At 44.3% G+C, this 27,579-nt stretch overlaps 1 protein-coding gene across 1 annotated transcript in view; it reads right to left on the bottom strand.

Moving 5' to 3' along the window:
* Positions 1-27,579, bottom strand: part of SLC6A2 (solute carrier family 6 member 2) — an 821,078-nt gene that overhangs the window by 473,664 nt on the left and 319,835 nt on the right. The window contains exon 6 of the mRNA XM_040328742.1: positions 21,982-22,116. Within this exon, the coding sequence (XP_040184676.1) occupies positions 21,982-22,116 (135 nt within the window). The remainder of the gene's footprint in view (positions 1-21,981; positions 22,117-27,579) is intronic.

Consider the following 27,579-nt stretch of genomic DNA (forward strand, 5'->3'; position numbering starts at 1 on the left):
GCAGGCCTCAAGGTGGCGTGCAGACAGCGGCAGGCGAGGATGGCGGGGGTGCGGAAGTCGGCAGTACCCTCCTGCCAGGGCCCGAGGTGGATGACAGGCTACGATCCAGGGGTCTAGGGGCCCGGGGACGCAGTCCACGCGAGCCGCGGGCTCCAGCAGTCAGGTAGGCCTCAAGATGGCAGCCGGGGAGCGGAGTAACGAGGAGGAAGGTGCCAACGGGGGGGGCTGCCACCGGGTATTTGGCTTGCGGGGGTCTGTGGATGTAGGCCGGGCACTGACCTGAGGGCTCCTGGTGTGTGGATCCTATTTGATTGTCCGGGAGGATCCGGAGACTTTGTAGGCCCAAGATGGCGGCCGGGCTGTAGTGGAGGGCACAGGCCGGGGGCCGGGACGCGGCCGATGCCGCTCTGTCTGCTTCCCAATTTGGCCTGCGGAGGTCTGTGGATGTAGGCCGGGCACTGACCTGAGGGCTCCCGATGTGTGGATCCTATTTGATTGTCCGGGAGGATCCGGAGACTTTGTAGGCCCAAGATGGCGGACGGGCTGTAGTGGAGGGCACAGGCCAGGGGCCGGGACGCGGCCGATGCCGCTCTGTCTGCTTCCCAATTTTGGCAACCGGGCGCTTAGGATAGACTGGGAGGCTGGTGGGAGTATTTTTGTGCCCCAAAATCTGAGTAGTAACGGCGGATGCCTCAGGATTCAGTCCGGACTCGCAGAGCTCAGCAAAAGAGCGTCCTTCCTCCTTCGCCGTCGGACACGCCTTAACAAAGCATATCTGAAGCATGCGCCTATCGTATCCCCCGAGATAAGCCGGCCCACCGTTTACGCCGCAGTGTATAAATACGCCCAGACATGCGCCCGTCGAGCGCAAAAGTACACCAGCAGCTTTGGTTGGTTTGGTGTGGCTACTTTTGTCTTCTTCTTTGTTAAAAATGTCTGAAGCAGTGCCTAAGGAAAGGAGGCTTAAAAAATTTTCAAAAGAGGAGAAGGCTTTAATAATTGATGCCATGTCAAGGTACAACAAGTACCTCCACGGATCGGAGAGTGGCACGACCAGCAAGGTCCGTAAGGAGGAGATATTGTCTGAGATTGCAACGCAGGTCAGTGCCCTTGGCCATGCGGAACAGACCCCAGCCAAGATCGCCAAGAAAATAAACGACCTGCGGCGTCTCGTGAAGGAGAAGGTGGCCAAGATGAAGAGGCACAGAAGGTGTACCGGAGGTGGACCAGCCCTGAATATCACACTGACACCTGATGAGCAGGTCATAGCCAGGTGCTTGGAGAGGGAGCAGGTGGAGGGCCTGGAGGGATTTGAGTCTGTTGATCAGCCCTTGAGGACACGTGAGTGTGTTTTATCTCTTATCTGGTGTGTAGCATGTGTGGGGGGGGGAAGGGTACATGTGACCAGTGTGTGGGTCCACCAACATGTGAATGTTTTGTGTCATCCACAGATGTGCAGGGTGAAGCGAGCCCATCCTCGGCTGCTGGGCAACCATCCCCATCCCATGAGGACAGTGTCCATACCTCTCCTTTAGAGGAGGAGCACGGAGACCTTGAGGATGGAATTTACTTGGGGGACGAGACCACCATCCCAGGACCCTCCCATACCTCCACCTCCATAGGGGATAGCCCCCCAAGGGCCTCCACCATTATGGGAAGCCCCCCAAGGGCCTCCACCATTTTGGGAAGCCCCCCACGAGCCTCCACCATTTTGGGAAGCCCCTCCTTCTCCTCCATAAGGGAAGTACCCTCAAGGGCATCCCCATACAGTCGGCCCCAAGCCACACCTGCACCCAGGAAGGCTACTAGCAAGACGAGGGGTGATCCAGAGACCTTAGAGGCCACTTTGTCGAGGGACCAGGCCAGGCAGACCCACCATGTTGTCTGTTGCATCTGACATGCACCGGGTGGCAGCCAGCCTGGCCTCCTTGGAGCAGACCCAGGCTGCTTACACTGCCGCCATCATAGAAAGTGTGCAGGAGGTCAGTGTAAACAGCACTGCATTAGTGACCTGCGTGAGGGACCTGGAGGCCACAAATTCAGGCCTTGTGGCAGAGGTGAGGAGCCTGGCAGTGGCCATACAGGCCAATACAGCTGCAATTGAGGCGGTGGGGACTCAAACAAATGCGGTCCTAACACGCATAGCCTTGGCTTTGGAGGGAAGCCAGGCAGCCAGGGAGAGACCGGGGGATGTTCCTCCTCCCAATGAACCAAACCCCCACCCGCGGCTGCCCCCAGGCAACAGAGGGTCAGAAGCCTTGGCACTAGGCGTAGTCCACGTCAGGCCAGATGATTGCCAGTTCTATTATTTACTTATTATACTCGATATGAGTCTTATTATTTTATTCATATACTCGATATGAGTCTTATTATTTTTTTCCTTTAATATACAGCAACATAATTGGAGCCTTGACGTGGCGTTGCTGCTCCTAAGTACCGTGCGGTGTACTTTGGTCTAATCCAATTTAATGGGGTTGTGGGGTGTGTGTGCTAAGGACCACAGTGGTGTGCATGCGTGCATTCTCATTGTGCCATGATGAATGTGTGTGTTTAATGTGAAAATAAGCCTACTGTGAGGCATCTCCTGACTGCTCTTCCCTCAGCAGATGGGGGACCCTCGGTTAGGGGGGGATTGTGTGGTTGGGGGGTCAGGTCATCACGTAGGTCGAACTGCAGGCCCCTTCTCATGGCGAAGTTGTGCAGAATGCAACATGCCCCGATGATCTGGCACACAAAGTTTGGGGAATACAACAGGGTACCCCCAGACTTATCCAGGCATCGGAAACGGGACTTCAGGAGGCCAAAGGTGCGTTCCACCACTGCACGGGTACGTGTGTGTGCTTCATTGTATTTTCTCTCTCCTCTGGTTTCAGGATTCCGGTATGGAGTCATGAGATGGGGTCCAAGTGCATATGCAGAGTCACCTGGAAGGGAAAAGACAGGAGGATGTTAGTCATGCATGTGCCCCTCGTGATGTCTGCATCATGGGGGGGACAGTCATGCCTGACACCCATGTCACTCACCAACAAGCCAGCTGTCCCCATACACGTTCTGTTCAAATTCTGTTGGGATGGTGCATTGACGGTATATGAAGCTGTCATGGCTGGACCCTGGGTGTTTGGCACGGACGTGCCATATGAGGCATTGGGCATCGGCTATCACCTGTACGTTGATGGAATGCCAGTGCTTCCGATTGCGGTATATTTGCTCTGTCTCATGGGGGGGCTGTAGTGCCACATGTGTGCAATCAATGGCCCCGATGGTGCGTGGGAATCTGGCAATTCTGTAGAAATCTGCCATTGCCTTATTCCGCTGATGCTCCTGGGTGGGCCTGAAGATGTGGTGGGACATGCGTCTGAGGATTGCGGGGACAACCTGGTGCACACATCTGCTCATGGTGGTTTGTGACAAACCAGCCACAGCTCCACTTGTTCTTTGAAAAGATCCACTGGCCAGGAAATGCAGTGTTGCCATTACCTTGACCAGTGGCTGCACTGCATGTGAGCAGTGTGTCTTGCTGGTGATGTCATCCTGCAGGGTTCTGGCTATTTCCAGGATGGCATCAGTGTCAAATCTGAACATGCGATACACCTCCGAATCCCCAATGCCAAAGAGGTCCATGCACGTTCGGTATATCCTCTCCTGTGCCCTCCTCCTCCGTGCTCGTAGACGCAGTAGTGCTATGACCACGGCTGCCCCTGGCATGTTGGCACACAGATGTGTTGCCCTGCAAGTGTTGTTGCTCAGGTCGCCTGTAACGCTGCTGCTGTTGCTGCTCTCTAGCTGACCTGTGCAAGTCTGTTGCAAAGTTACCCCTGCTTTTATGGGGGGTAACCTAAGGCCGGGCATACAGCTTACGCGCACCGCACGTAGTCTGCACGGGCCAAACGTACTCATGAGAATCGGCATATCTCCCTCATTTGCATACTTGAATAGGAAATCAATGGGAACGAAAGTTGCGCCCAGCCTAAATATGCGTCTAAGTTCCGCCGGCGGAGGACAGTTACGTCGGACGGATGAAGCCTATTTTCGGGCGTATCTGCTTCTGTGGGTACGGCGCATAGATACGACCACGCAAATTTACACTTACGCTGCGCACCTCGAGATACACCGTTGTATCTCTATGTGAATCTGGCCCCTAATGTGTAAACTAGCCCTAATCATTTAATAAAGTGTCAGTGTTTCTTAAACACTCTCTCAATTTCCTTTTACACCTCGTATTAAGCCCCAAGTTGAAACTTCATTGGTGCAGACTTTCTCTAGATATCTTATGTTTCTTATCTCTCAACAATTGCTCCCTAGGGGCGTTCTAAACCTAAATGATCACCATATCCAATCTAGTGCCTGAAAATTCTTTCTCCAGAAATCTTCCCTTCAAAACCTATACTTGGGTTAAAGAATATCTTTAGACTCTGTCCAATTTCACCTAATCTTTAGCATCTTCCCCTTAGTCCCCATTCACACCAGTGTGACTTGTCATGTGATTTGACAGTTCCAAGTCACCCCCCATTTCCGGCAATACAACCATTCATATCATATATGCCGCAGCGATTATGAAAAAGGTTCCTACACGACTTTTTGCAGATTTCATGGTGACTTGCATTGACTCTTGGTAAATGAGTGTGCGGCTTTGAAATCGCGCTGAAGGGGGGCTTGGGGAAATTGTTTGCCAACTTGGATGATAACAGCGGATGGAAAGACAGCTGCTCCTATCAGTTTCCTTAAAATGAACCATAGATTTCAGCCTTCGAGGTTCGGTTCACACTGATGGGGTGCGGGAACCCCATGCCATTTGGACAGGAATCTGGGATTCAAGAATTTTAAGAAAAATACTTATTGTGCCTGCCAAGAAAAATCCCCCACTGGCTGATGAATTTTCAGGGATCTCTTTACTGTATATGCTAACTTATCCCAAATGACCATTCAGAAGAGAAAGAAACTGTCCTTTGACCAAAGTACTTAAAAATAATAATATTCTGTAAAGATTGGTATACCTATGAAGCTACTTGTTTCATGGTAAAGCAAAACATTACTCATTACCAGTTTGGATGCAGGCTTTTACCTACGTAAGGAGTAGAAATTTCTAGCTGGAGATGACAATCAATGCACACAAAAATCACCAGCAAGACTGGAATCTGAACTTAATTAATAACTTTGATCCCCTCTCTGATCATTACACTGGGACTTTCACTTTGCACCGATTCTAAAAAGGTCCACTAGAGGGAGACAAAGAACTGTTTTGTTTCATTTTATACTATACATTTACTGTTCCCCTCACTAAAAAATAATCATCTCATTCTCTCTGAGTTTCTTCATGTGTTGTTTTTTACATATCTACTTGTCAAACGTGGCTAAAAAGAAATGTAATATCCTAACAGCATCTGAAGACTCAATTTCTTTTAGATACATACAAACCATGTCTGATGAAAAGGCAAACATACTATCCTCATTTGCGAAGTTAAGGGGGTTCTGAAGCCAAGACATTTACTTTATAGCATTCCCTGCATTAAGGTAAAAAAAAGTCCCAGTAGCAGTATTGCCACCTCAGCCCTCCAAATACTCACCCAAGTCCTCACTCAATCCAATGATGTGCCAGTCTGTAGCCTAGGGTTGCCACCTTTTCTTTAAGCCAAACCCGAACACTTTACTGGCGCACAGCATTTTTTTTTAGTATACACCACAGGTGTCAAACACAAGGCCCACGGGCTGGATCTGGCCCTCCAGGCCATTTCATGTGGCCCTCACACCTCTCCTGCAGCTGCAGGAGAGCTCCAGCCCTCCTCTGGTCCTCCTCCAGACCCCTACTTTCTGCTTTCAAGCAATGCATCCAGCTTCTTTCCAGCAGCAGCATAAGGAAAGTGGGTGCACTGTGATGTAGGGGAGAGTAGAGGACTCAACTTCTGATGGTGGGCAGGGCCGGACTGGCCTACTGGGATACCGGGAAAATTCCTGGTAGGCCGCCTGCTGTCAGTCAAATCAATCAGCCATGGGCCGCTGCCGCGGGCGCTGGCGCACTTTCAAATATGCAGGGGGGACTTTTGCCTAGCTGCAGACTGCAGTGTCATGTTAGTTAAAAGCAGCGGCGACCGCAGGCCAGCGGGTTGCGTCCGCCATGCTCGCCGCCGCACTTTCCTTCTCATCTAAGCCGCTGTATGGACACTGGATTGATCATGTCTGAGGGAGGGGAGGAGCCGAGCAGGAGAACCGAAAGCCAGAACTATTTACAGCGTCCCGTGCGGCGCCAGCACCGCCCACTATGTTTCAGGCTGCAGGGTCACATGTGAGGGCAGAGAAGAAGGAGTGAACGGCGCCGGCCACACTTGGAGCACAACAGGTGAACAAATACATTTTAATGTAATCTGTATAATGAATCTTTCTCACCGGTGCACCCCCCCCCCCCTCCTCTCTCTGTCACCTACCTTTGCTGCCCCTGCAAATTGTAAACTGTATAATCATCTCAGAGTGAGGGAAGGGGGGTGCACCGTGCAATGGTGAGAGAGATTATACAGATTACAATTTGCAGGGGCAGCAAAGGTGAGGGGGGGGGGGGGTTTGACCATGCAATGGTGAGAGAGAGTGATTATACAGCCCCAGATTACAATTTGCAGGGGCAGAAAAGGTGACAGAGAGAGAGGGGGGTTGCATGGTTCACCCCCTCTCTCTGTCACCTTTGCTGCCCCTATAAATTGTAATCTGTATAATCTCTCACCATTGCATTGTGCACCCCCCCCCCCTCTCTGTCACCATTGCACCCGCCCCTCTGTCACCATTGCACCCCCTTCTCTAGCCGTTGCACCCCCCTCTCTCTCACTGTTGCACCCCCCCTCTCTCTTTCGCCATTGCACCCCCCCTCTCTCTCTTGCCGTTGCACCCCCTCTCTCCGTTGTACCCTCTCTCTCGCCGTTGCACCCCCTCTCTCTCTCCTTTGCAACCCCCTCTCTCTCTCTCTTTCTCGCCGTTGCACCCTCTCTCTCTCCATTGCACCCTCTCTCTCTCGCCGCTGCACGCTATCTCTCTCACCATTGCACCCTCTCTCTCTCACAATTGCACCCCTCTCTCTCAGCATTGCAGCCCCTCTCTGGCTCTCTCATGGATTTTTTTTTTTTTTTAAAGCAGGTAAAAATAAATGTGCATTTATAATTGTTTTGGCCTACACCCCCTTTCTCTCTCACCATTGCACCCCCCTGTCCTGCACAGCATTTTGGATCACAACCTACTTAGGTTCTTTGTTGTTTGAATCACTTCTGTTTTCTTATATATTAGCACTTATTTGCATAGGGCTGACCTGCATAGTGGCCCGGAGGACGCCGTCACATTACTGGCCTGCACAGTGTCCTGGAGGACACCTCAACACTTTCTATTATTTATATATTTTTATAACACGTTTCCTTTTTTGAACACATTAATCAAAGGGTAACAGGCCTTGGATATAATTGCTGGCCTGCACAGTGTCCTGGAGGACACTCCAACACCTCTTAGTATTTATATATTCCAAAAAAACACTTTTCTTTTTTAAACACGCTTAATACTGGGGAATAGCCTTGGATTTTATTTCATAGAACCTGGGACTCGTCCCCAATCTGTTTATGCATTAATTGCACACAGCACATACGTTGTGGTTATAAATTACATTTGCATAATAGCACCCCTCTGATGTAATCACTTAAACCAGGAAAGGTTTACACAGGATATCATCAAAATAGAAATCCAACCCATCAGTTGTCTTCTCATCTCAATCGGACACATTTTTTCACCGGAGGAACCCATACACTATTGGGTCACCAGTGTTTATCACAAGCAATAATAGAGGGCAGCACCTGCACACTTGGGACGCAACAGTGTGTAGGTTTAGGAGACCCATCTCTATTGGTCTCTCCTATCAATTGAAGCTCCCCTACAAGTATTTCACATTATCATAGGACACCTTGTGGAACTCATTACTAAGTAAAAGCAGCGCCACCATCCCTTCACTTTTTCCTGCTATTTCCAGGTCTCTTTGAGGCCCGTCAGGGAGGCAGCAGCTTACTTTTACACACTCCTAAGCGCGGATCTCCCCTTTTCTATTTAACTTCAGAGTCAACCCGTTGGGGTCTCCTCCTGTGTCAATCTCCCACCGAAAGGGGAAAGATGTAACGGAATGACCCGGGACACCCAGAGACTTTGTAAGGATGAGGGGTACTCCTGTACCGGCATCACCAAGGAGTCTTATGTCTAGGGTCACCTTATGTCCGATAGGGCCATAGGGTGATTGAGAAATTATGTCCTAAATTACAGGACAGGGGACATCACTGATAGTTCATATTGCAGGATTTTGAGATACTGCAAGATGTTGGTTAATTGTGACCCAACCAGTCAAGTCTAGTGACTCATTCTATGATTAGCCCTGACTAGTGACATGCTAATTGAGTCAGGCTCCTGGAAGACTTTTCATTGTGTGATAACACTGCTTTAAGCCTATTGATGCTCAGAGGTGTGAATACCTTTTGGTCAAGCTGTATGCGAAGACAGAACGTCTGTCTAGGGATGTGGATTGAAGAGATCATTGTGTGTGATGGTGTTTTGTTTGTTATGCTGTTAATGAAGGAATGTGCAGTGATTAGATCATGATAATTATAGGCTGGCGCCGACATGTCTAGAATGTTTAGTAATTAGCTCAAAGAATGTGATTGAAGTCCCCCACGGTGTGATGTGTGTGGGGAGTTAATTGTTCCTTTCATGCCTTGTACTGCATAAAAAGCTGAGAAGAAACCCTAATGCAATAGGCTGTGCACACCTATGCCAGGAACACACACGTCGGCGTAACATGGGACTCTGCTTATATTGTGGTCTCAGGGGTCATATGCTCCGTTTGTGCCCTACACGTCCGGGAAACTCCAGGACCTAGGTGATAGCGGGGTGGTCACCTTAGGTCTGCTTTCATCTACCCAGGGGGACAATCGTATACTTTTACCCGCTGTTATTCACTTTGGGACAGGGACTCATGAACTGCTGGCCTTGGTGGATTCTGGAGCCGCTGAGAATTTTATTGATAAGACTCTGATTACCTCTTTGTCCCTGGAAACTCATGCGCTAGATTGCCCAGTCCGCCTGATGCTATTAAATGGAGTGAGGAAACAGAGATAGCTTTTACTGACCTAAAACAAGTCCTTTCTAGTTCATCAGTGCTAGCCTTAATGGAATATGATAAACCTTTTTCAAACAAACAGTAGATTTAAGGGAAGGTCACATGACATCAGTACTTACACAGTCACATGGTGAGCGCCAGAGGTCAATTGCTTACTATTCTACAAAACTAGACAGTGTAACTAGAGCACTTTCACCCTGTGTACAGGCAGTGGTAGCTGCAGCCGAAGAAGTTAAGGCCTCAGCATCTATAGTGCTATATCACCTGCTGACACTCATAGTACCTCATGCAGTATCTGTTATTCTTTTACAACAAAAGATATCACATTTGAGCCCAGCACGACACCTTTCCTGTATGACAATACTCTTAACACAACCTCACTTAACAATACAGAGGTGTACTACATTAAACCCATCCACACTACTACCACTCCCTACTGATGGCCATAAACATAACTGTACTGCTGCCATCGCTGAAAAGGTACTGCCTCGAAGTGATTTGAAAGATGTACCTTTATCTAATCCTGACATGACGCTTTTTGTTGATGGCTCCAGTAGGAAAAATCCAGATGGCACAAATGCAACTGGATATGCAGTAGTGACACAGGATGAAATCTTGGAAGCTAGGCCTTTACCAAAACATTATTCAGCACAAGTAGCAGAACTTGTAGCACTGACAAGAGCATGCATAATTACAAAAGGAAAATCTGTAACCATATACACAGATAGTCAATATGCATTTTCAACTGTACATGTTTTTGCACAACAATGGAAAAACAGGGGGATGGTGACCTCTAGTGGTAAGCCAATTTCACACACAGACTTCATTCTAGAACTTCTATATGCAATACAGTTACCAAAAGAGCTTGCAATATGCAAATGTCAAGCACACACAAAACATACAGACCCCATCTCGGAGGGAAATAAAAGAGCAGATGAAGCGGCTAAAATAGCGGCACAAGAAACACATCAAATAATGACAGAACTGGAAATCATAGAGATAGATCATACAGTCCTTACTGATATGCAGCAGAATGCTCCCCCCGGGGAGAAACAATATTGGAAAACAAAAGGTTGCACATTGATAGAGAACATTTACACATCACCTGAAGGAAAACCAGTATTGCCAAAATCCCTATTTAGGTATGCAGCAGTGTTGACACATGGAGTAACTCATGTGTCAAACAGGGGGATGACTGAGATGTTAAATAAGGTATGTACGGCCTATGGCTTTACAAACTATTCAAAAACTTTTTGTTCTCAATGCATTATATGTGCAAAACACAATGCTCAGGGAGGTATAAGACCACGAAAAAGAAAGTTCCCCACACCGCAATATCCATTCCAACACATTTGTATGGATTTTATTGAATTGGACAAATGTGAAAGGAAAAAATATTGTCTGGTAATAATAGATGCTTTGACCAAATGGGTGGAGGTATTCCCGACAGGAAGTGCGGACGCACAGACTGTAGCCAAAGCATTACTAAGAGATATAATTCCTAGGTTTGGAATCCCTGAAAAGATCTACAGCGATAATGGATCCCATTTTGTAAATAAAACTATACAACATTTGACAGAGGTGATGGGTATCCAAGTAAAAAACCATTGCGCCTACCACCCCCAATCGGCTGGATTGGTGGAGAGACACAATGGAATCCTGAAAAATAAACTGAGAAAAGCTATGGAAGAAACAGGTAAAAATTGGATGTACTGCCTACCATTAGCTGTGACTAGCATGCATATTACACCCACACAGGAAGGTTTGAGTCCATTTGAAATGATACATGGGAGGCCATATAGAATACCCTTACTACTAAATGAAACACCAGTTGAAGAATCTGAACGTACCTTAGCAGAATATATGTCTAACTTGTTGAAACAGAAACAAATTAATGAGATCTGTTCTATTCCAGAAGGTCCAATCCAAGGAGAAGAGAAAATCCATATCGGAGACTGGGTCCTAATAAAAGTAATAAAAAGGAAACATTGGCACTTGCCTAAGTGGGAGGGGCCATATCAGGTTCTTCTTACCACTCCCACTGCAATAAGGATTGCAGAGAGGTCTACCTGGACTCACCAGTCCCATTGCAAAAAGGTTTCACAGGCAGAGCAGGGTCAGTTGGCGGCAGAGCTCTGGTGAAGTCCGGCTACAAAGGGAGGTTTTGCACAAGGTGGGGCTTATCTCAAACTGGTGAAGAACTCCATTACCTTACCCCCAGGGCTCTGTAGCTGGTTAGGATGGAAGGGACAGTAATTATCTTGGGTCTACTGGTGACTCTAGGTGAGACGTCTATACGTGGAGGCAGAAACTGGAAAGAGAAAGAACCTGGGCAAGTACGGGGAAGGCCTTGAACTTAACCTTCATAGAAGAAGTAACTAGTACCATTTTAGTTGATTTTTGCCAAATGGTGGACTGTGGGGACTTAACTGAAGCAAGAAGGCTCCAATGGGCAGATAAATATGTTTGTTATATTCCAAGTGGAACTGACTGTTTAGTATGGAACCAGGTCCTGTGGACCACAGCACACCAAGATTGGGGGTACAACATTCTAGGCATAAAATGGTTTAAAAGAAAGACTCACCATAACAAAGGCGGCCAATTCTCCCTGTACCCATGGCAGAGATTGCAATCAATTGCTGATAACATTAAAAGAACCTCAAAAAAATAAAAGGATCAACGGTTATATTCTATGGGAGCATGGGTGATCAGATCCTTTAGGTACATTTTTCCTCGAGGTATTACCACCCAATAAAACCAAACAGGAAAAGGTAGACACAGAAGAGAAAGAAGAAGGCCATACTAAGATAGAAGTTCTGAGTAACACTGTAAGATTTACTAACCTAACAGTAGAAGATGCCATAGCTTTGGAGACGGGTTACGAAGAAAGAAGATGAGTGGTTAGAATAGTTGAGGTACACGGTTAAAGCTCTAAAAAAAAGGAAACTGTTTTGTTTGTGCTGGAGCTAGACCACATTTAGCGACGGTCCCTTTTCCTCTAGATTACAATAAAGATCCAGAAGGTTTAAAATGTATGCTGCGGTTATATAATAAGAGTTATAAACCAGAAACAAATTCTACCTGTCACACATTGAGTTTGTTGTTTCCCCCAGTGCAGAGACCTCAGATACCTCCAGCGGTTGCTACGTATCCGGGCAATTTTACTTGTTTTACACTCCCAGGGAACAGTAGCGTGGTGGATCTTGGGTCACTACCTGATGACTGCTGTGCGGAGAGGATTAACAAGGAACATGGTGACTGGGTGGAACATGATATTCAGAGAGCTAATGTCTGGTGGATGTGTGGGGATAAGAAACTGCGAGCTAGGATGCCAGCCAATGCCCAAGGGGATTGTGCTATGGTCCAGCTAGTTATGCCCCTGAGAATCCTGTCAGAACACCCGTGGACTAAGAGTCACCAACGGTATCGAAGGGACACCTCTCCCAAAGGGTCATTTCACTCCCAGATCTACATAGATGAGATTAAAGTTCCTCGAGGGGTGCCGAATGAGTTTAAGGCCAGGAGTCAGGTAACGGCTGGGTTTGAGTCTCTTTTTCTGGTGGGTGACTATAGATAAAAATGTTGACTGGATTAACTATATATACTATAACCAACAACGATTTGTAAACTATACCAGGGATGCTGTAAAAGGTCTAGCAGAACAGCTGGGCCCCACCTCTCTAATGGCATGGCAGAACCAAATGGCTTTAGATATGATCTTAGCTGAAAGAGGAGGGGTATGCAAAATGTTTGGTAGCATGTGTTGTACCTTTATCCCTAATAATACAGCTCCTGGAGGGACTGTGACCAAAGCCCTGGAAGGACTAACTGCTCTATCGAATGAATTAGCAGAGAATTCAGGTATTAATGATCCATTCACAAACTGGCTTGAAGGATGGGTTGGTAAATGGACTGGACTCATCGCATCATGTTTGATCTCAATTGCTGTGGCTTTGGCCGTTCTGGTCACTTGCGGATGTTGCTGCATTCCCTGTGTTCGAGGACTTTCACAAAAAGTGATCGAAACTGCAATCTCAAGAACAATGTTTCAAGCACTTCCTACCTCCGAGGAGACATGTGTGGACGTTGAAGTTCAACTTAATGACATATAGCCCGAAAGTGCATAAAACACAGGGACTATCATCGAAATGTGTTGAGATAAAATAGCCACACAAGAGGAGGGAATGTTGGAAACATTTTCTATGTGCATTGTGTGACTATTTATAAAAATGTAAAATGGAGTCCAGTTTCTGTAATGGCTTCTAAGGACACCTTGCTTTAGCTCTTCTAGTTCTATTGTTTGTTTTACTTCCTTAAATCAAACTTTGCTAAGAGTTGTAAAGAGACACTGTGATTGGCAAATAAAGCTGTTTGCGTCATGAGCCACCGGTGGTCTTTAAGCCAATAGTACACTTTCTGTTGACCATATAAGGTCATACACCTCGTGTCTGTATGGGACTTTTGCTTTTTCACTTAGCATGTAGATTTCCATCCAGTTATACCGGTGCAACTGAAATAAAGTTATCTTGCTTCTGGAACACTTGAAGTTTGACTGATCACAGGGGAAGAATTATCCTAACACCTGCCTGTAGTATATTAGGAAGAGAACAAGAATTGTCTGCAGTGAGTTTTAGCTGCACACTGTGCCCAGTATACAGTATACTGACTTAATATACTGCAGCTAGCTGAATCAACTGCCTGCCTGTAGTATTGGGAAAAGAACAACATGAATTGTCTGCAGTGAAGTTTAGCTGCACACTGTGCCCAGGATACAGTACACTGACTTAATATACTGCAGCTACCTGAATAAACTGCCTGAAATGAAATGACACACTTTCTCTCTATCTCTCCGCCACCGCAACACACTACACAAGGCCGACGTGCAGGCGTCCTTATATAGTGTTGGGCGTGCACTTAGTCCCCCTGAGCCATGATTGGCCAAAGGCACCCTGCCTTTGGCCAATTATGGCTCTCCATGCTTGGCCAATCAACAGCCAGCAATGCACCAAGATGACGCAGTGCATTATGGGCCGTGACGCGCCACCCGAATTTGGCACGGATGGCCCATAATGTTCGAAATTCGCCGAACAAGTGAACAGACGATGTTCGAGTCAAACTCATGTTTGACTCAAACTCGAAGCTCATCCCTGTTTATAACCTAACCCTGATTTAAGCTTCTCCACAACTTTATCCCTGACCTGTCTGGTGTGTTCCTTGGCCTTCATGATGCTGTTTGTTCTAGGAGGGCTTCACAGAGCAGCTGAATTTATACTGAGATTAAATTTCACACAGGTGAACGCTATTTACTAATTAGGTGACTTCTGAAGGCAATTAGTTCCAGTAGATTTTAGGGAATCAGAGTAAAGGGGGCTGAATACAAATGCACACCACACTTCAGGTATTTGTAAAAAATGTTGAAGACCATTTATAATTTCCCTTCCACTTCACAATTATGTGACACTTTGTGCTGGTCTATCACAAAATTCCAATAAAATAAATTTAAGTTTTTGGTTGTAACATGACAATATGTGGAAAGTTTAAGGGGGTATGAATACTTTAAGGCACTGTATGCAAGTCATAAACCACACCCCTTTAAGCCACACCCAATAAATGCAATTTAAGCCATGCCCTCATTTCACTTTTTTTGAACAATGCCTATGGCCCACTTTTTATGTTGCACGTGGGCCCATTGATTTCATGAAACGCCCCCTGATGAGGCGTCCATTTCCTTAAACATTTTACATGCATAACAGCAATAAAACCGGTAGGTGTGAATGCCCTAAAGACTCCCAACACCTAAAATCTCCTATGCACAATAGTTTACATTATTAAAACATATAGGCCCAGATTCTCGTAGATGGGCGTAAAACTGCGGCGGCGTAACGTATGTCATTTACGTTACGCCGCCGCAAGTTTTACAGGCAAGTGCTTTATTCACAAAAAACTTACCTGTAAAGTTGCGGCGGCGTAGCATAAATCCCCCGGCGCAAGCCCGCCTAATTCAAATGAGCCGGGTAGGGGGCGTGGATCATTTAAATTAGGGGCGTTCCCGTGCCGAACGTACTGCGCATGCGCCGTCCCTAAAATTTCCCGACGTGCATTGCGCTAAATGACGTCGCAAGGACGTCATTGGTTTCGACGTGAACGTAAATGGCGTCCAGCCCCATTCACGGACGACTTACGCAAACGACGGAAATTTTTAAATTTCGACGCAGGACCGACTGCCATACTGAACATTGATTGCCCCTCATATAGCAGGGGCAACTTTACGCGTCGCAAATCTAACATAAACGTCGTAACTTCACTGTGTCGACCTTGCGTACGTTCGGGAATTCGCGTATTTTGCTAATTTGCATACTCAACGGGAAAAACGACGGAGGCGACACCTAGCGGCGGAAAAAAAATTGCATTTAAGAGCCTTACGCCTGTCGGATCTAATGGTTATCTATGCGTAACTGATTCTGAGAATCAGTCGCATAGATACGAATGGCCCAGATTAGGATTTACGACGGCGTACATTGCGTTGCGCCGTCGTAAGCCCTTTCAGAATCTGGGCCATAGTTTTCAAATATACACTATGAAAAAATAAAAAATGTATAATATCACAGGTAGATGTCTACCACTCACAACAAAGTTGAACTTTAACAATGACCAGTGTAGAAACTTAACACAGAAAAGTTTAGGATGGGAATGAAAGGATGGGGAGACCAGAACAGCATAGTATGAAGAGCAATCTGATCCCTCTGGATTGACCATCCACCCAATGATGTACAATAAATAATTGGCAGAGGTACTAGACTTTCCCTACTCCCTCCAGGCCTAAAAATAAAATAAAAATTATAGTACACTTACACAGGCCTGAGATTATGTAACCCTCCCCCATCACAGATAAAAGGGAAAAAAATAGCCACAGCTGGCGGCAGCAATCCTAAAACTCAACAGGCCGGCTGCACACAAATCAATTGATATATCAACATGCATACAACCACAGTGCCAATACATGGACCGAAACTCAGCCGTCCCGTGCTGAACCTGGCAAAATATTGTTCCATACACGACCAGCCCAAGACATCATTTCCATATTAATTCTACCAGTTATTTTGAATGCCTATTTAGCATTGTTGTAAGGGTGCTTGTACTATCTTGCCGTTTTCGGTCCTCAGAAAATGCAAAAAGCAGTCAGAGCATCAGGGTTGATAAATTTCAAATAACATTGGGCCAGATTCACAAAAGAGATACGACGGCGTATCTCCTGATACACCGTCGTATCTCTGAGATACGATTGTCGTATCTATGCATCTGATTCATAGAATCAGTTACGCATAGATAGCCCTAAGATCCGACAGGTGTAATTGACTTACACCGTCGGATCTTAGGCTGCAATTCTAGGCCGGCCACTAGGTGGCGATTCCATTGCGGTTGGCGAAGAATATGCAAATAACTAGTTACGCTGATTCACTAACGTCCGCTTTGCCCGTCGCTCTAAATTTATGTCGTTTCCGTAGAGATACGTGGTGTAAAACTAAGGGTGCCCTCTAGGTGGCCTAGCCAATGTTAAGTATGGGCGTCGTTCCCACGTCGAAATTTTAAATTTCACATAGTTTGCGTAAGTCATCCGTGAATGACGCTGGACGCCATTTACGCTAACGTCGAAACCAATGACATTCTTGCGACGTCATTTAGCGCAATGCTTGTCGGGAAATGTTAGGGACAGAGCATGCGCAGTACGTTCGGCGCGGGAACGCGCCTAGTTTAAATGGTGCCCGCCCCATTTGAATTAGGCGGGCTTGCGCCGAGCGGATTTACGATACGCCGCCGCAAGTTTACAGGTAAGTGCTTTGTGAATCAGGCACTTACGCTGTAAACCTGCGGCGGTGTAACGTAAATGGCATACGTTACGCCGCCGCAGCGTAACAGATTTCTACGTGAATCTGCCCCATTGTTTGTAAACTTTATACATTCAGTAATTGTTTTTTTGTGGGGGTTTTTACCAAATAAATGGAGCATAACTTTTTTGTCCAAATTTATGGAGACAGATTATTTATTTGCAATGTTTTATAACAGAAATTAAGGGAAATATTATGTTTTTAAAGTTTTTTAAACTTTCAATCTTTTTCTGTATATAGTAAAAAAAAAAAAAATATAAGAAAAAAAAATCGGTGGTAATTAAGTACCAGAAAAATAAAGTACTATGGGCCAGATTCACAAAAGAGATACGACGGCGTATCTCCTGATACGCCGTCGTATCTCTGTGATCCGCCCGTCCTAACTATGCGGCTGATTCATAGAATCAGTTACGCATAGCTAGCCCTAAGATCCGACAAGTGTAATTGACTTACACTGTCAGATCTTAAGGATGCAATTCTATGCCGGCCGCTAGGTGGCGAGGCCATTGCGGTCGGCGTAGAATATGCAAATGACTAGTTACGGCGATCCACGAAGATCCGCGCGTTTGTCGCAATCCCGTACGTCGTCGCTAGTCATTTTTACCCGTCGCAAAGTTACACCTACTTTAACCACTTAAGCCCCGGACCAATATGCAGCCTAAAGACCCAAGGTGTTTTTACAGTTCGGGACTGCGTCGCTTTAACAGACAATTGCGCGGTCGTGCGACGTGGCTCCCAAACAAAATTGGCGTCCTTTTTTCCCCACAAATAGAGCTTTCTTTTGGTGGTATTTGATCACATCTGCGGTTTTTAGTTTTTGCGCTATAAACAAAAATAGAGCGACAATTTTGAAAAAAAAGCAATATTTTTTACTTTTTGCTGTAATAAATATCCCCCAAAAACATATATAAAAACATTTTTTTTCCTCAGTTTAGGCCGATACGTATTCTTCTACCTATTTTTAGTAAAAAAAATCGCAATAAGCGTTTATCGATTGGTTTGCGCAAAATGTATAGTGTTTACAAAATAGGGGATAGTTTTATTGCATTTTTATTTTTTATTTTTTTTTTACTACTAATGGCGGCGATCAGCAATTTTTTTCGTGACTGCGACATTATGGCGGACACTTCGGACAATTTTGACACATTTTTGGGACCATTGTCATTTTCACAGCAAAAAATGCATTTAAATTGCATTCTTTATTGTGAAAATGACAGTTGCAGTTTGGGAGTTAACCACAGGTGGCGCTGTAGGAGTTAGGGTGCACCTAGTATGTGTTTACAACTGTTTGGGGGTGTGGCTGTAGGAATGACGTCATCGATCGTGTCTTCCCTATAAAGGGAATGACGCGATCGATGCGCCGCCATAGTGAAGGACGGGGAAGCCGTGTTTACACACGGCTCTCCTCGTTCTTCAGCTCCGGGGAGCGATCGCGACGGAGCGGCTATAAACAAATAGCCGCGCCGTGGTCCCGGATCGCTCCCCGAGCGGACCCGACCTCCGCATGTAGCGGGGGGGGGTCCCGATCGGACCCCCCACCCGCTAATAGGCGAGGACGTACATGTACGCCCATGTGCCTGTACGTGCCATATTGTGGACGTATATGTACATGCGGGGGTCGGGAAGTGGTTAACATGGCTTATCTTTAGATCAGCCATGTTAAAGTATGGCTGTCGTTCCCGCGTCGAATTTTGAATTATTATTTTTTTGCGTAAGACGTCCAGGAATACGAAACACCGTAACGCACGACGCATTTCAAAAAAACGTTGGGGCGGCGTAATTTCGCGCAATGCACGTCGGGAAATTTGAACACGGAGCATGCGCAGAACGTTCCGCGCGGGAACGCGCCTAATTTAAATGGTGCCTGCCCCATTTGAATTAGGCGGACTTGCGCCGAGCGCATTTACGTTACACTGCCGCAAGTTTACAGGTAAGAGCTTTGTGAATCGGGCACTTACGCTGTAAACCTGCGGCGGTGTAACGTAAATGGGATACGTTACGCCGCCGCGGAGTAACGTATTTCTCTCTGAATCTGGCCCTTTGTTTAGAAAAAAATTCAATTAAATAAATTGACATAGTTGGTAAGGTTGAATACAGACAACAGTCGATCCAGTTCAACCTGTGTAGGTGTGTGTGTAGAAAAAATATGATTTCCCATATCCCTGTATATTGTTTCCGCTAAGATGCACATCCAAGAATCTTTTAAAACTACCCATACTTCCTGCCACCACCACCGATTGTGGAAGAGAGTTCCACATCCTTACTGCCCTGACAGTGAAAAACCCCCAATGCAGCTTAAAGGAGTTGTAAAGGAAAACATTTTGTTTGCCTAAAATTAATGGGGCCCGCCCCCCCCCCCCCCCCTAAAGAGTAACTTCAGTTTGTATTTTGACCGCCCCTGAGTGCATTACCTTATTATCACAACCCATTGGACACTCCCCTGTAGCCAGTTTTCTATCCAGGTACATACCCTATGGTCCATGACTACAGACCTCAGCTTGTAAACTAAGTGTTTGTGGGGGACTGTATCAAATGCTTTTGCAAAATCCAGATACACCACATCCACCAGCCTATCTTTGTCCAGATGGCAGCTCACTTCCTCATAGAATGTTTGGCAAGAGCGACCTTTCGTAAATTTAGTACAGTGTTTGATCAATTGTCATCGGAAGTATCACAGCATTAAAAACTGAAAATTGGCAAGGACGGGAAGGGAGGTTGACATGTTGGCCCACAAATTTGTTTGTGGAGCCATATTGTAAAGAACTAATAATTCCATATTGTGAACATAATGCTGGTCAGCTACTGTACGTGGAGATTCCCTACTGTACCACATGTTGCATATTAGTAATGAAGCATTAGAAAGGCAGTAAAATACATTACTTAAAACTAAAAGTTAAAGCTCAACTCCAGACAAAAAGATGTTGAAGTATATTTCTTCAATAGCCACAAAGCGTATACTGTATATTCACTTAGGCCCAGATTCACGTAGATTTGCCTATCTTTAGGTGGGCGTAGCGCATCTCAGATACACTACGCCGCCGTAACTTAGAGCGGCAGGTCCCGTATTCTCAAAGAACTTGCGCTTTAAGTTACGCCGGCGTAGTGTAACTGGGCCGGCATAAGCCCGCCTAATTCAAATGTGGAAGTGGTGGCTGTGTTTTATGGAAATTAATCGCATGCGCCGCCCGTGGACGTATCCCAGTGCGCATGCTCCAAATTACGCCGCAACTACTCAATGCTTTTGACGTGAACGTAACTTCCGCACAGCCCCATTCACGGACGACTTACGCAAACGACGTAAAACGTGAAAAATGTGACGCTGTTCCGACGTCCATACCTAACATTGGTACACCTCATCTACGCTTAATAGAGCAGGGGTAACTTTACGCCCAAAAAAGCCTTATGTAAACGACATAAAAAAATGCGCCGGGCGCACGTACGTTTGAGAATCGGCATATCTAGCTCATTACCATATTAGATGCGTAAATGGACGGAAGCGCCACCTAGCGGCCAGCGTAAATATGCAACTTCGATACGACAGCGTAAGAGACTTACGCTGGTCGGATCTAAGACAAATCTATGCGCAACTGATTCTAAGAATCAGGCGCATAGATACAACGCCTCACACTCAGAGTTACGACGGCGTATCTGGAGATACGCCGGCGTAACTCCTTCGAGAATCTGGGCCTAAGTGTGCAGCAAATGCCTTTGCAAGCCCAGTATTAATCTTGTAAAAGTAGTGGTGTTATCACTGCTGTGCAGAAAATAGCTCCTAAAGCAGATACAAGATCAGTCACCCTACACAAGAAAAGAGGACAGCGGGGACTGGTCCTAATACAGGGAGCACCTACACAGAATTGCACAAAATCCTCTTGTAGTTCTACAATTTGCTTATTCCAGAGCTAAGTCACCAGCAGTATGGGGGTTCTTGTTTCAATGTGAAACTGTGCACAGCATAAATGCACATTATGAAAGAATTGCCTTCGAAAAGGTCCAAGCTCTTCCTCAACATTTTGTCCACCAAAATGTTTTTTTTCTGCTGCATAAGTGTCTTTCCTCTTCAATTATAGGGTATCCACTGTGAGTCACAATTGCCTGTTTTTTACCTGTGTATTGTCACCATTGCAGTTTGTTGCCTATGTATTGTCACGATTGCCCATTTTTTTTGTTCATATATTATAACAATTGACCATTTGTTGCCTACATAATGTTGCAATTGACAATTTATTGGCTATGTGTTTTCACAATTACTCATTTGTTACCTGCATATTGTCACAACTGTCCATTTGTAACTCATGCTTTCTCACAATTGCCTATTTGTTGCTGACAAACGGTCACAATTAGCAGTTTGCTGCCTATGTATTGTAAATAATTATCCATTTATGACCAACGATTTGTCGGCATTGCCATTTTCTTTGGTCGAAATTGTCAAGTAATTTTATTTTTATGTAGCATGATTTTATTATAATAATGTTTTACCATCACACACTTTATGGGCCATTATTAACCCCTTGTTTTTTTAAGTTATTTTTTGATTGTACACAATATTCAAATAAAGAAAATCTTTTGTGTCTGTTTTTTACTATTCATGTAGTGTCTAGAGAAACATGGGGGGGGGGGGCATAGTTGCTAAACAATATTTGCCCTGGGTGTCAAATATGCTATGTAAGCCTCTGCAGATTAACATTGTACTCCACCATCATAATTGGTGAGTACAAAAAATACAAATATACAAATATTTTTCATGTGTGATTACATATGTTACTGTTTGTGAGCTTCATGAGTTATTGAACTTCACCACAAGACCCTGAAATAAAAGACTATCGTGAATTCATTTGTTACCATATTTTTCTATACAGTGCAGTAAAACCATATTTTTCTATACAGTGCAGTAAAACCTAATACAAATCTTTAAATTAGATATGCTGAAAAGATGTAAAAAGGTAAAAAAAATAAAAAAAATTCACTTACACCAGGTTCTTTAAGTCTTTTGAAGTCTATGTGAAGATATGCACTAATGCCTTTGAAAGAGCCAGGCAGTGTTACACCACGGATGAGGAGAACAAACAGTACCACATATGGTAGTGTTGCAGTTATCCATACCACCTATAATACAAAATTACTATAAAGTAAATAACAATAATGAATTTGAACAAGAACATGGCAAACATTTGGCTAGCAAATAAAATTATATACGCTAAGATGTCACAAAAGGAAAACAATTATATATATTTCTTAGTGCTCAGGCTCTCACATGAATGTTTACAAATTGTTGACAATTATGCTTTTGATATCTTTACATCTTTACATTTTTATAGGCATTGCAGCTTACCAGATCTTAGATGTGGCAACCATATTTGTTTTCTTTTTTTTTCAGGCTTTTCCCCCTTTCATTTCACCTGGTGATTCTGCCAGTAACACTTGCAGTCCTAGACAGCACTCATTGACACTTTTGTTTTAGGACAACAGAAACAGGATACAACCACAGAATTGTATCCTTATATTGTGCACAACACAGAGGGGTGTGGTTCTGTAGTCCCTAGAGCCAACAATGAGCAATGTAACTGATTATAGTCAGCACAGGCATAGATCACAGAAGTTGTCAGTTCAAATTTTTTTTTGGCAAGCTCAACAGGCATTTTTTTATCAAACAAAATCCTTTTCATATTATACTGTATATGATAATACATTGTATCAGTGGCAAAGCTAGGCATTCTTTCATCCGTGTCAGTTTGGTGCACCACCCAAGAATTTCTCTGTCCACACACCCCCAGCCCCTTCCCAGAGAGACGTTCACGTGAGGTAAATACTGTACATAGTAGGATGGTAATAATAATATATTGGCAATTTCAAACTTTGGGTAATAGTGCCTGGCTGCTCATATAGCATGAAGGCCTACACAATCACAGGTGAGGTTAGAATGAGGCGATTTCAAGCCTCACTTTCATGGTGGATTAGGAGGGGCACTGCTGGGAAAATAGAAGTGAGCCAAGAAGCAGATTTCAAATAAGGCCTGCTTCTGTGCACTCTTCTTTCATCCCAGTGGTGCCCCTCCTAATCCACCGCGTAGGTATGGCTTGAAATTGCCTCAAAGCCACTTTCTTCTGGCGTGGCGGATAGAGTTGTCACGTCTTCTTTAAGCGAACTCCAAAACACTTTAGTGGTGCAGGGCAATTTTTTTGTAGTATATGCTATAGGATTGTAAAAGACCTGGGACACCTTTGGGTACCCCAAGAAGAGTAGTAATTCAGTGCACGTAGATTAATAAAACACATGTCACTATGAACTCAGCCTACCTGAAAAATGGACAGTGTCAGCAAATAGGGCAGTGGACCGTATGGATGGTGTTAGTAGGGCAGAGGACAGTGTCAGTTGGGCAGTGGATGGTGTAATTAAAACAGTAGACAGCGTTAGTAGAGCAGTTACATAGTTAGGTTGAAAAAAAGACACAAGTCCATCTAGTTCAACCAATAAAAGGATAAAAAGAATAAAAAAATATATACACTGTCATATACCTAATCCTATACCCTGAGTTGATCCGGAAGAAGGTGAAAAACCCCAGCAAAAGCATGACCCAATTTGCTACATCAGGGGAAAAACAATCCTTCCTGATCCCCTGAGAGGCAATCAGATATTCCCTGGATCAACTTTACCTATAAATGTTAGTATCCAGTTATATTATGTACATTTAGGAAAGAATCCAGGCCTTTCTTAAAGCAATCTACTGTGCATGCTAGAACTAGCCCTTGAGGGAGTCTATTCCACATTTTCACAGCTCTTACTGTACATAAACCTTTCCGTATTTGAAGATGAAATCGTGTTTCCTCTAGACATAAAGAGTGTCCCCTTGTCCTCTGTGATGACCTTACAGTGAATAACAACACCAAGTTCACTATATGGATCCCTTATGAATTAAACATGTTGATCAAGCTTGTGAATGAGACCCATTAGGACCGTATATATCTGAACCACTGGATTGGGAGTGACTACCTAGTACATGCTGTTCATGATCCCCTGTCATAAGGGATGGAAATCTGGTAAGGAGCCAATCTATAGCCTGGTGGAGGATACATCACTGTTTCTTTTGGGCACGTTTTTCAACTAATCTGAAATGTGGCACAATTACACGGGTGTTTGACATCTCATTTGTTAAATATTTATGGACTTTTATTGTCACAATTTTGAACTTTCAATTAATTTTATTTTCATATTTATTTAAAGTTATAATTTAACTTGAGTTATATGTTTTTTGATCAAAATGTTATTTGGTTTTTATTTTTTATTTTTGTATTAATCACTGTAACGGAAAGGCCTGTGATACCCAGAGACTTATGAAGGATGCGGGTACTCCTGTGCCAGCTTCACTAATGGGTCTAGGGTCATCCTATGTCCAATAGGGGCATAGGATGACTGAGAAGTTATATCATGAATTACATGAGATGGGACAATAATGATAATTCATGTATTGCAGGATATCTTGAAATATCACAGGTGTTTTATTCTGAACACAACAGGTCAATAGGAGAGTCTCCTTCAATGTGGTACATAGACTGTTAAGGTGCTAATTAAGTCTACCTGGCTGTAGTGTTAAAAGCTTGCTGTGATTGCATTCTATTGTTTATTGTGCTAATTAAGTCTGGGTTCTGAAGGACCTCTCATTGCGTGATGCTAATGACACTGTATTGTGTGAAAGTTCTATTGATGATAGATATGTGTTGGCAGTCTGAAAGGTCAGATGTCTGACCTTTCAGGTGTAGTGGATTAGCATGTCAATTATGTTTACTAAAGGAATGTGTATTATGTAGCAATTGAGAAAAAAATTATCGCGGAGTCAGAACGTCTGCGTAATGATTAGTAATTAGCTCATCTGAATGTCATTATCTAAAGGAATGTGTATTGAAGTTCCTTGTGTCATGTTGTGGTTGGAGTTGAGTCATTGTCCAGATTAGGTTTCTAACTGTATATAACAAGCTGAGTTTACCATTAAAGTATTCATTTGTTTGCAACCAGAGAACAGAGCTTGTGTCTCGTTATTCTGGGAAAATCCATATGGGTCGTGTCTGCTGGATTGTGGAGTGTCGGATAAGCACGTCGTGGGTTGGTAGAATGGAATATCGTAAACGGTGTAAACCCCTGACCGTTACAATCACCAATATCACTATTATTGAGGGGTGTTAAGATGGCTGCATAGTGCACCCTAGTGGCCATTATACTCCAATGTTTTGATTTAGCAGTGAGCTTTATATATATATATATATATATATATATATATATATATATATATATATATATATATATATATATATATATATATATATATATCACCATATATCACCCACTTGTAAATGCCTAAAACTTGTGTTTGTCAAGGAGGGTTTAGAGGTAGCTCGATTTATATTTTTCTCACATCCTTTTTCTTGTATTTATTGTTTACATGGTAATCACAGCTCCTGGAGTGAATAGACTGTGACTATGTTGCAGGTCTTTATCTCTCCTGCTTTTTATCTTTTATTTGTTATTTTAGCACAGTTTCTTTCCATTTTTCCATATACTGTTTACAATTTATTTACTGCAGCTTTAATTGGGGTAATCCCATTTCCTCAGTATGGATATTTTTGAGTTTCGAGCCTTAAGGGTTGTCGACACAACAGGGGTATTTGACACTAACCCCATATCCATAGATTCAGACATTAGTGGTCTGTTTGCTTAAAGAATCTTACTACATCTGAGATTCACACACAATGGGACATAGTGTTTTTGGAAACATACATTAAGGCAGCTATGGTACCCAGGAGCCTAAGGTGGGAGTTCAGCCCCCCAGAAAGGTGAATCAGACTTGACTAGTTGGTTCAAATACTTTAATGATTCTGGTGTGAGTTTTCTCAGTTTCCTGGCAGAAAGGAAAAGTGAGAAACTCTTGTGCCTTGATGTGGAGATCAAAGTGGTAAAGGATAAACTAACACCATTTGTCACTAGCGAGGAATATAAGGAATGTTCCAAAACTCGTTTGAAAATCCTTGAAAAGGAAGAACGAGATCAAAAGATTAAGAAAAGTAGAAATTTACCAGGGATAAAGATGCTTGGCAAAGGAAACTGGCATCTGACTCAGAGGGGGAGAGAGGGATGGAGGTTCAGGGTATAGCTCAACCCCCCCTGGGAAAAAAAATTAAGATTAACCACAAATGGGATAATCAGGTTAGGAATCCTTAGCCTTTGCTCCCCCCAGTAAGGGATGAAGGACCAATGAGACAGAGACCTCCATTTGGTGCAGAAGGTCAGTATCGGGAGGGTCCATCTCAATATTATGGCAATAAAGGGAATCAAGGCTATAATATACCGGTTCAAAATCGTTTTTTTTTTTCTTTATCGGATATGGAAGGTCCCACAAGCTACAACGAAAGGGGATATGATTCACCCAGAAGACCGCAGGATATACATTATGTAGAGAACTACGGATATCCAGGGCAACAGAGACCAATCCCATATTTTGAGTCTCGTGGTAATCAGAGATACGAAAATTGGGGTTTTCCCATGAACACCCAAGGCCAAAGAAGGCCTATAGAGTTAAGAGAGGAACGAGAGGGGGGAGGCATGTTCAATCAGCCAAAAAGAAAAAGAACATAGGTGCTGGGATATACAATCTCAGCAAACAGGAACTAACAGATCAAGAAAAAAAGCTGTTAGATAAGGGTCTGAAATTTGCTCCACCTAGGAGTTTGAGCAAGTTTCAGACCTTTATGGATGTACATAAATATGTACGCAAACTTAACATCAAAAGCTACATGATGACTAATTCAAATGGAGGGGCGGCGACTGCAGACTCAGAGTTTGTACACTCGGGTCTGTCAAATGCTTCACTTTTCAATCCTCCCGGTCCTCTGGCTCCCCCTATTAGGGTCTTCAGAGATGTTTTACTCCGTGATCTAGAAGATATTAGGATCAAAAAAGTTAAAATGCAGCAGGACCTAGAAGTTGGCTTGGAGTCACTATGTCAGAACAAATTGCTGACAATTAGGCCAGCGGATAAGGGAGGGGGCATTGTAGTTCTAGACCACTGTGAATATATGACTGAATTACACCGTATAGTTGGAGACAGCGAGACTTACACTCCCCTCCTTAGGGACCCAGTTGTAAAGTATAAGAAGGAGTTGCAACTGCTAGTAGAGAGTGGATTGCATAAGGGCATCCTTACGGAAAAGGAGAGTTGGTACTTGGCGCCTAGTGCACCATGCACACCAATTATTTATTACCTTCCGAAGGTTCACAGCAGTTTAGTCCCCTCCCCTGGGATGGCCGATTGTTAGTGGGATCGATTCTGTCACGTCCCGGGTGGGGAAATATATCGACTGTTATCTCCAGCCCATAGTGAAAAAAATCCAGTCTTAAAAGACACTAAACAGGTAATTAATCTACTTTCAGAGATTACACCGGAAAGTGGGTCATGGTTGGTTACAGCTGATGTCACTTCATTGTATACAATCATTCCCCATAACGTAGGCCTGGAGGCTGTTAATTTGTATTTGAAAAGAGAGTCTGGGCTGGCTCCAATTCAGATTGAGTTCATCATGG

The sequence above is a fragment of the Rana temporaria genome, chromosome 11 (assembly GCF_905171775.1).
Source record: "Rana temporaria chromosome 11, aRanTem1.1, whole genome shotgun sequence".
Lineage (NCBI taxonomy): Eukaryota > Metazoa > Chordata > Amphibia > Anura > Ranidae > Rana > Rana temporaria.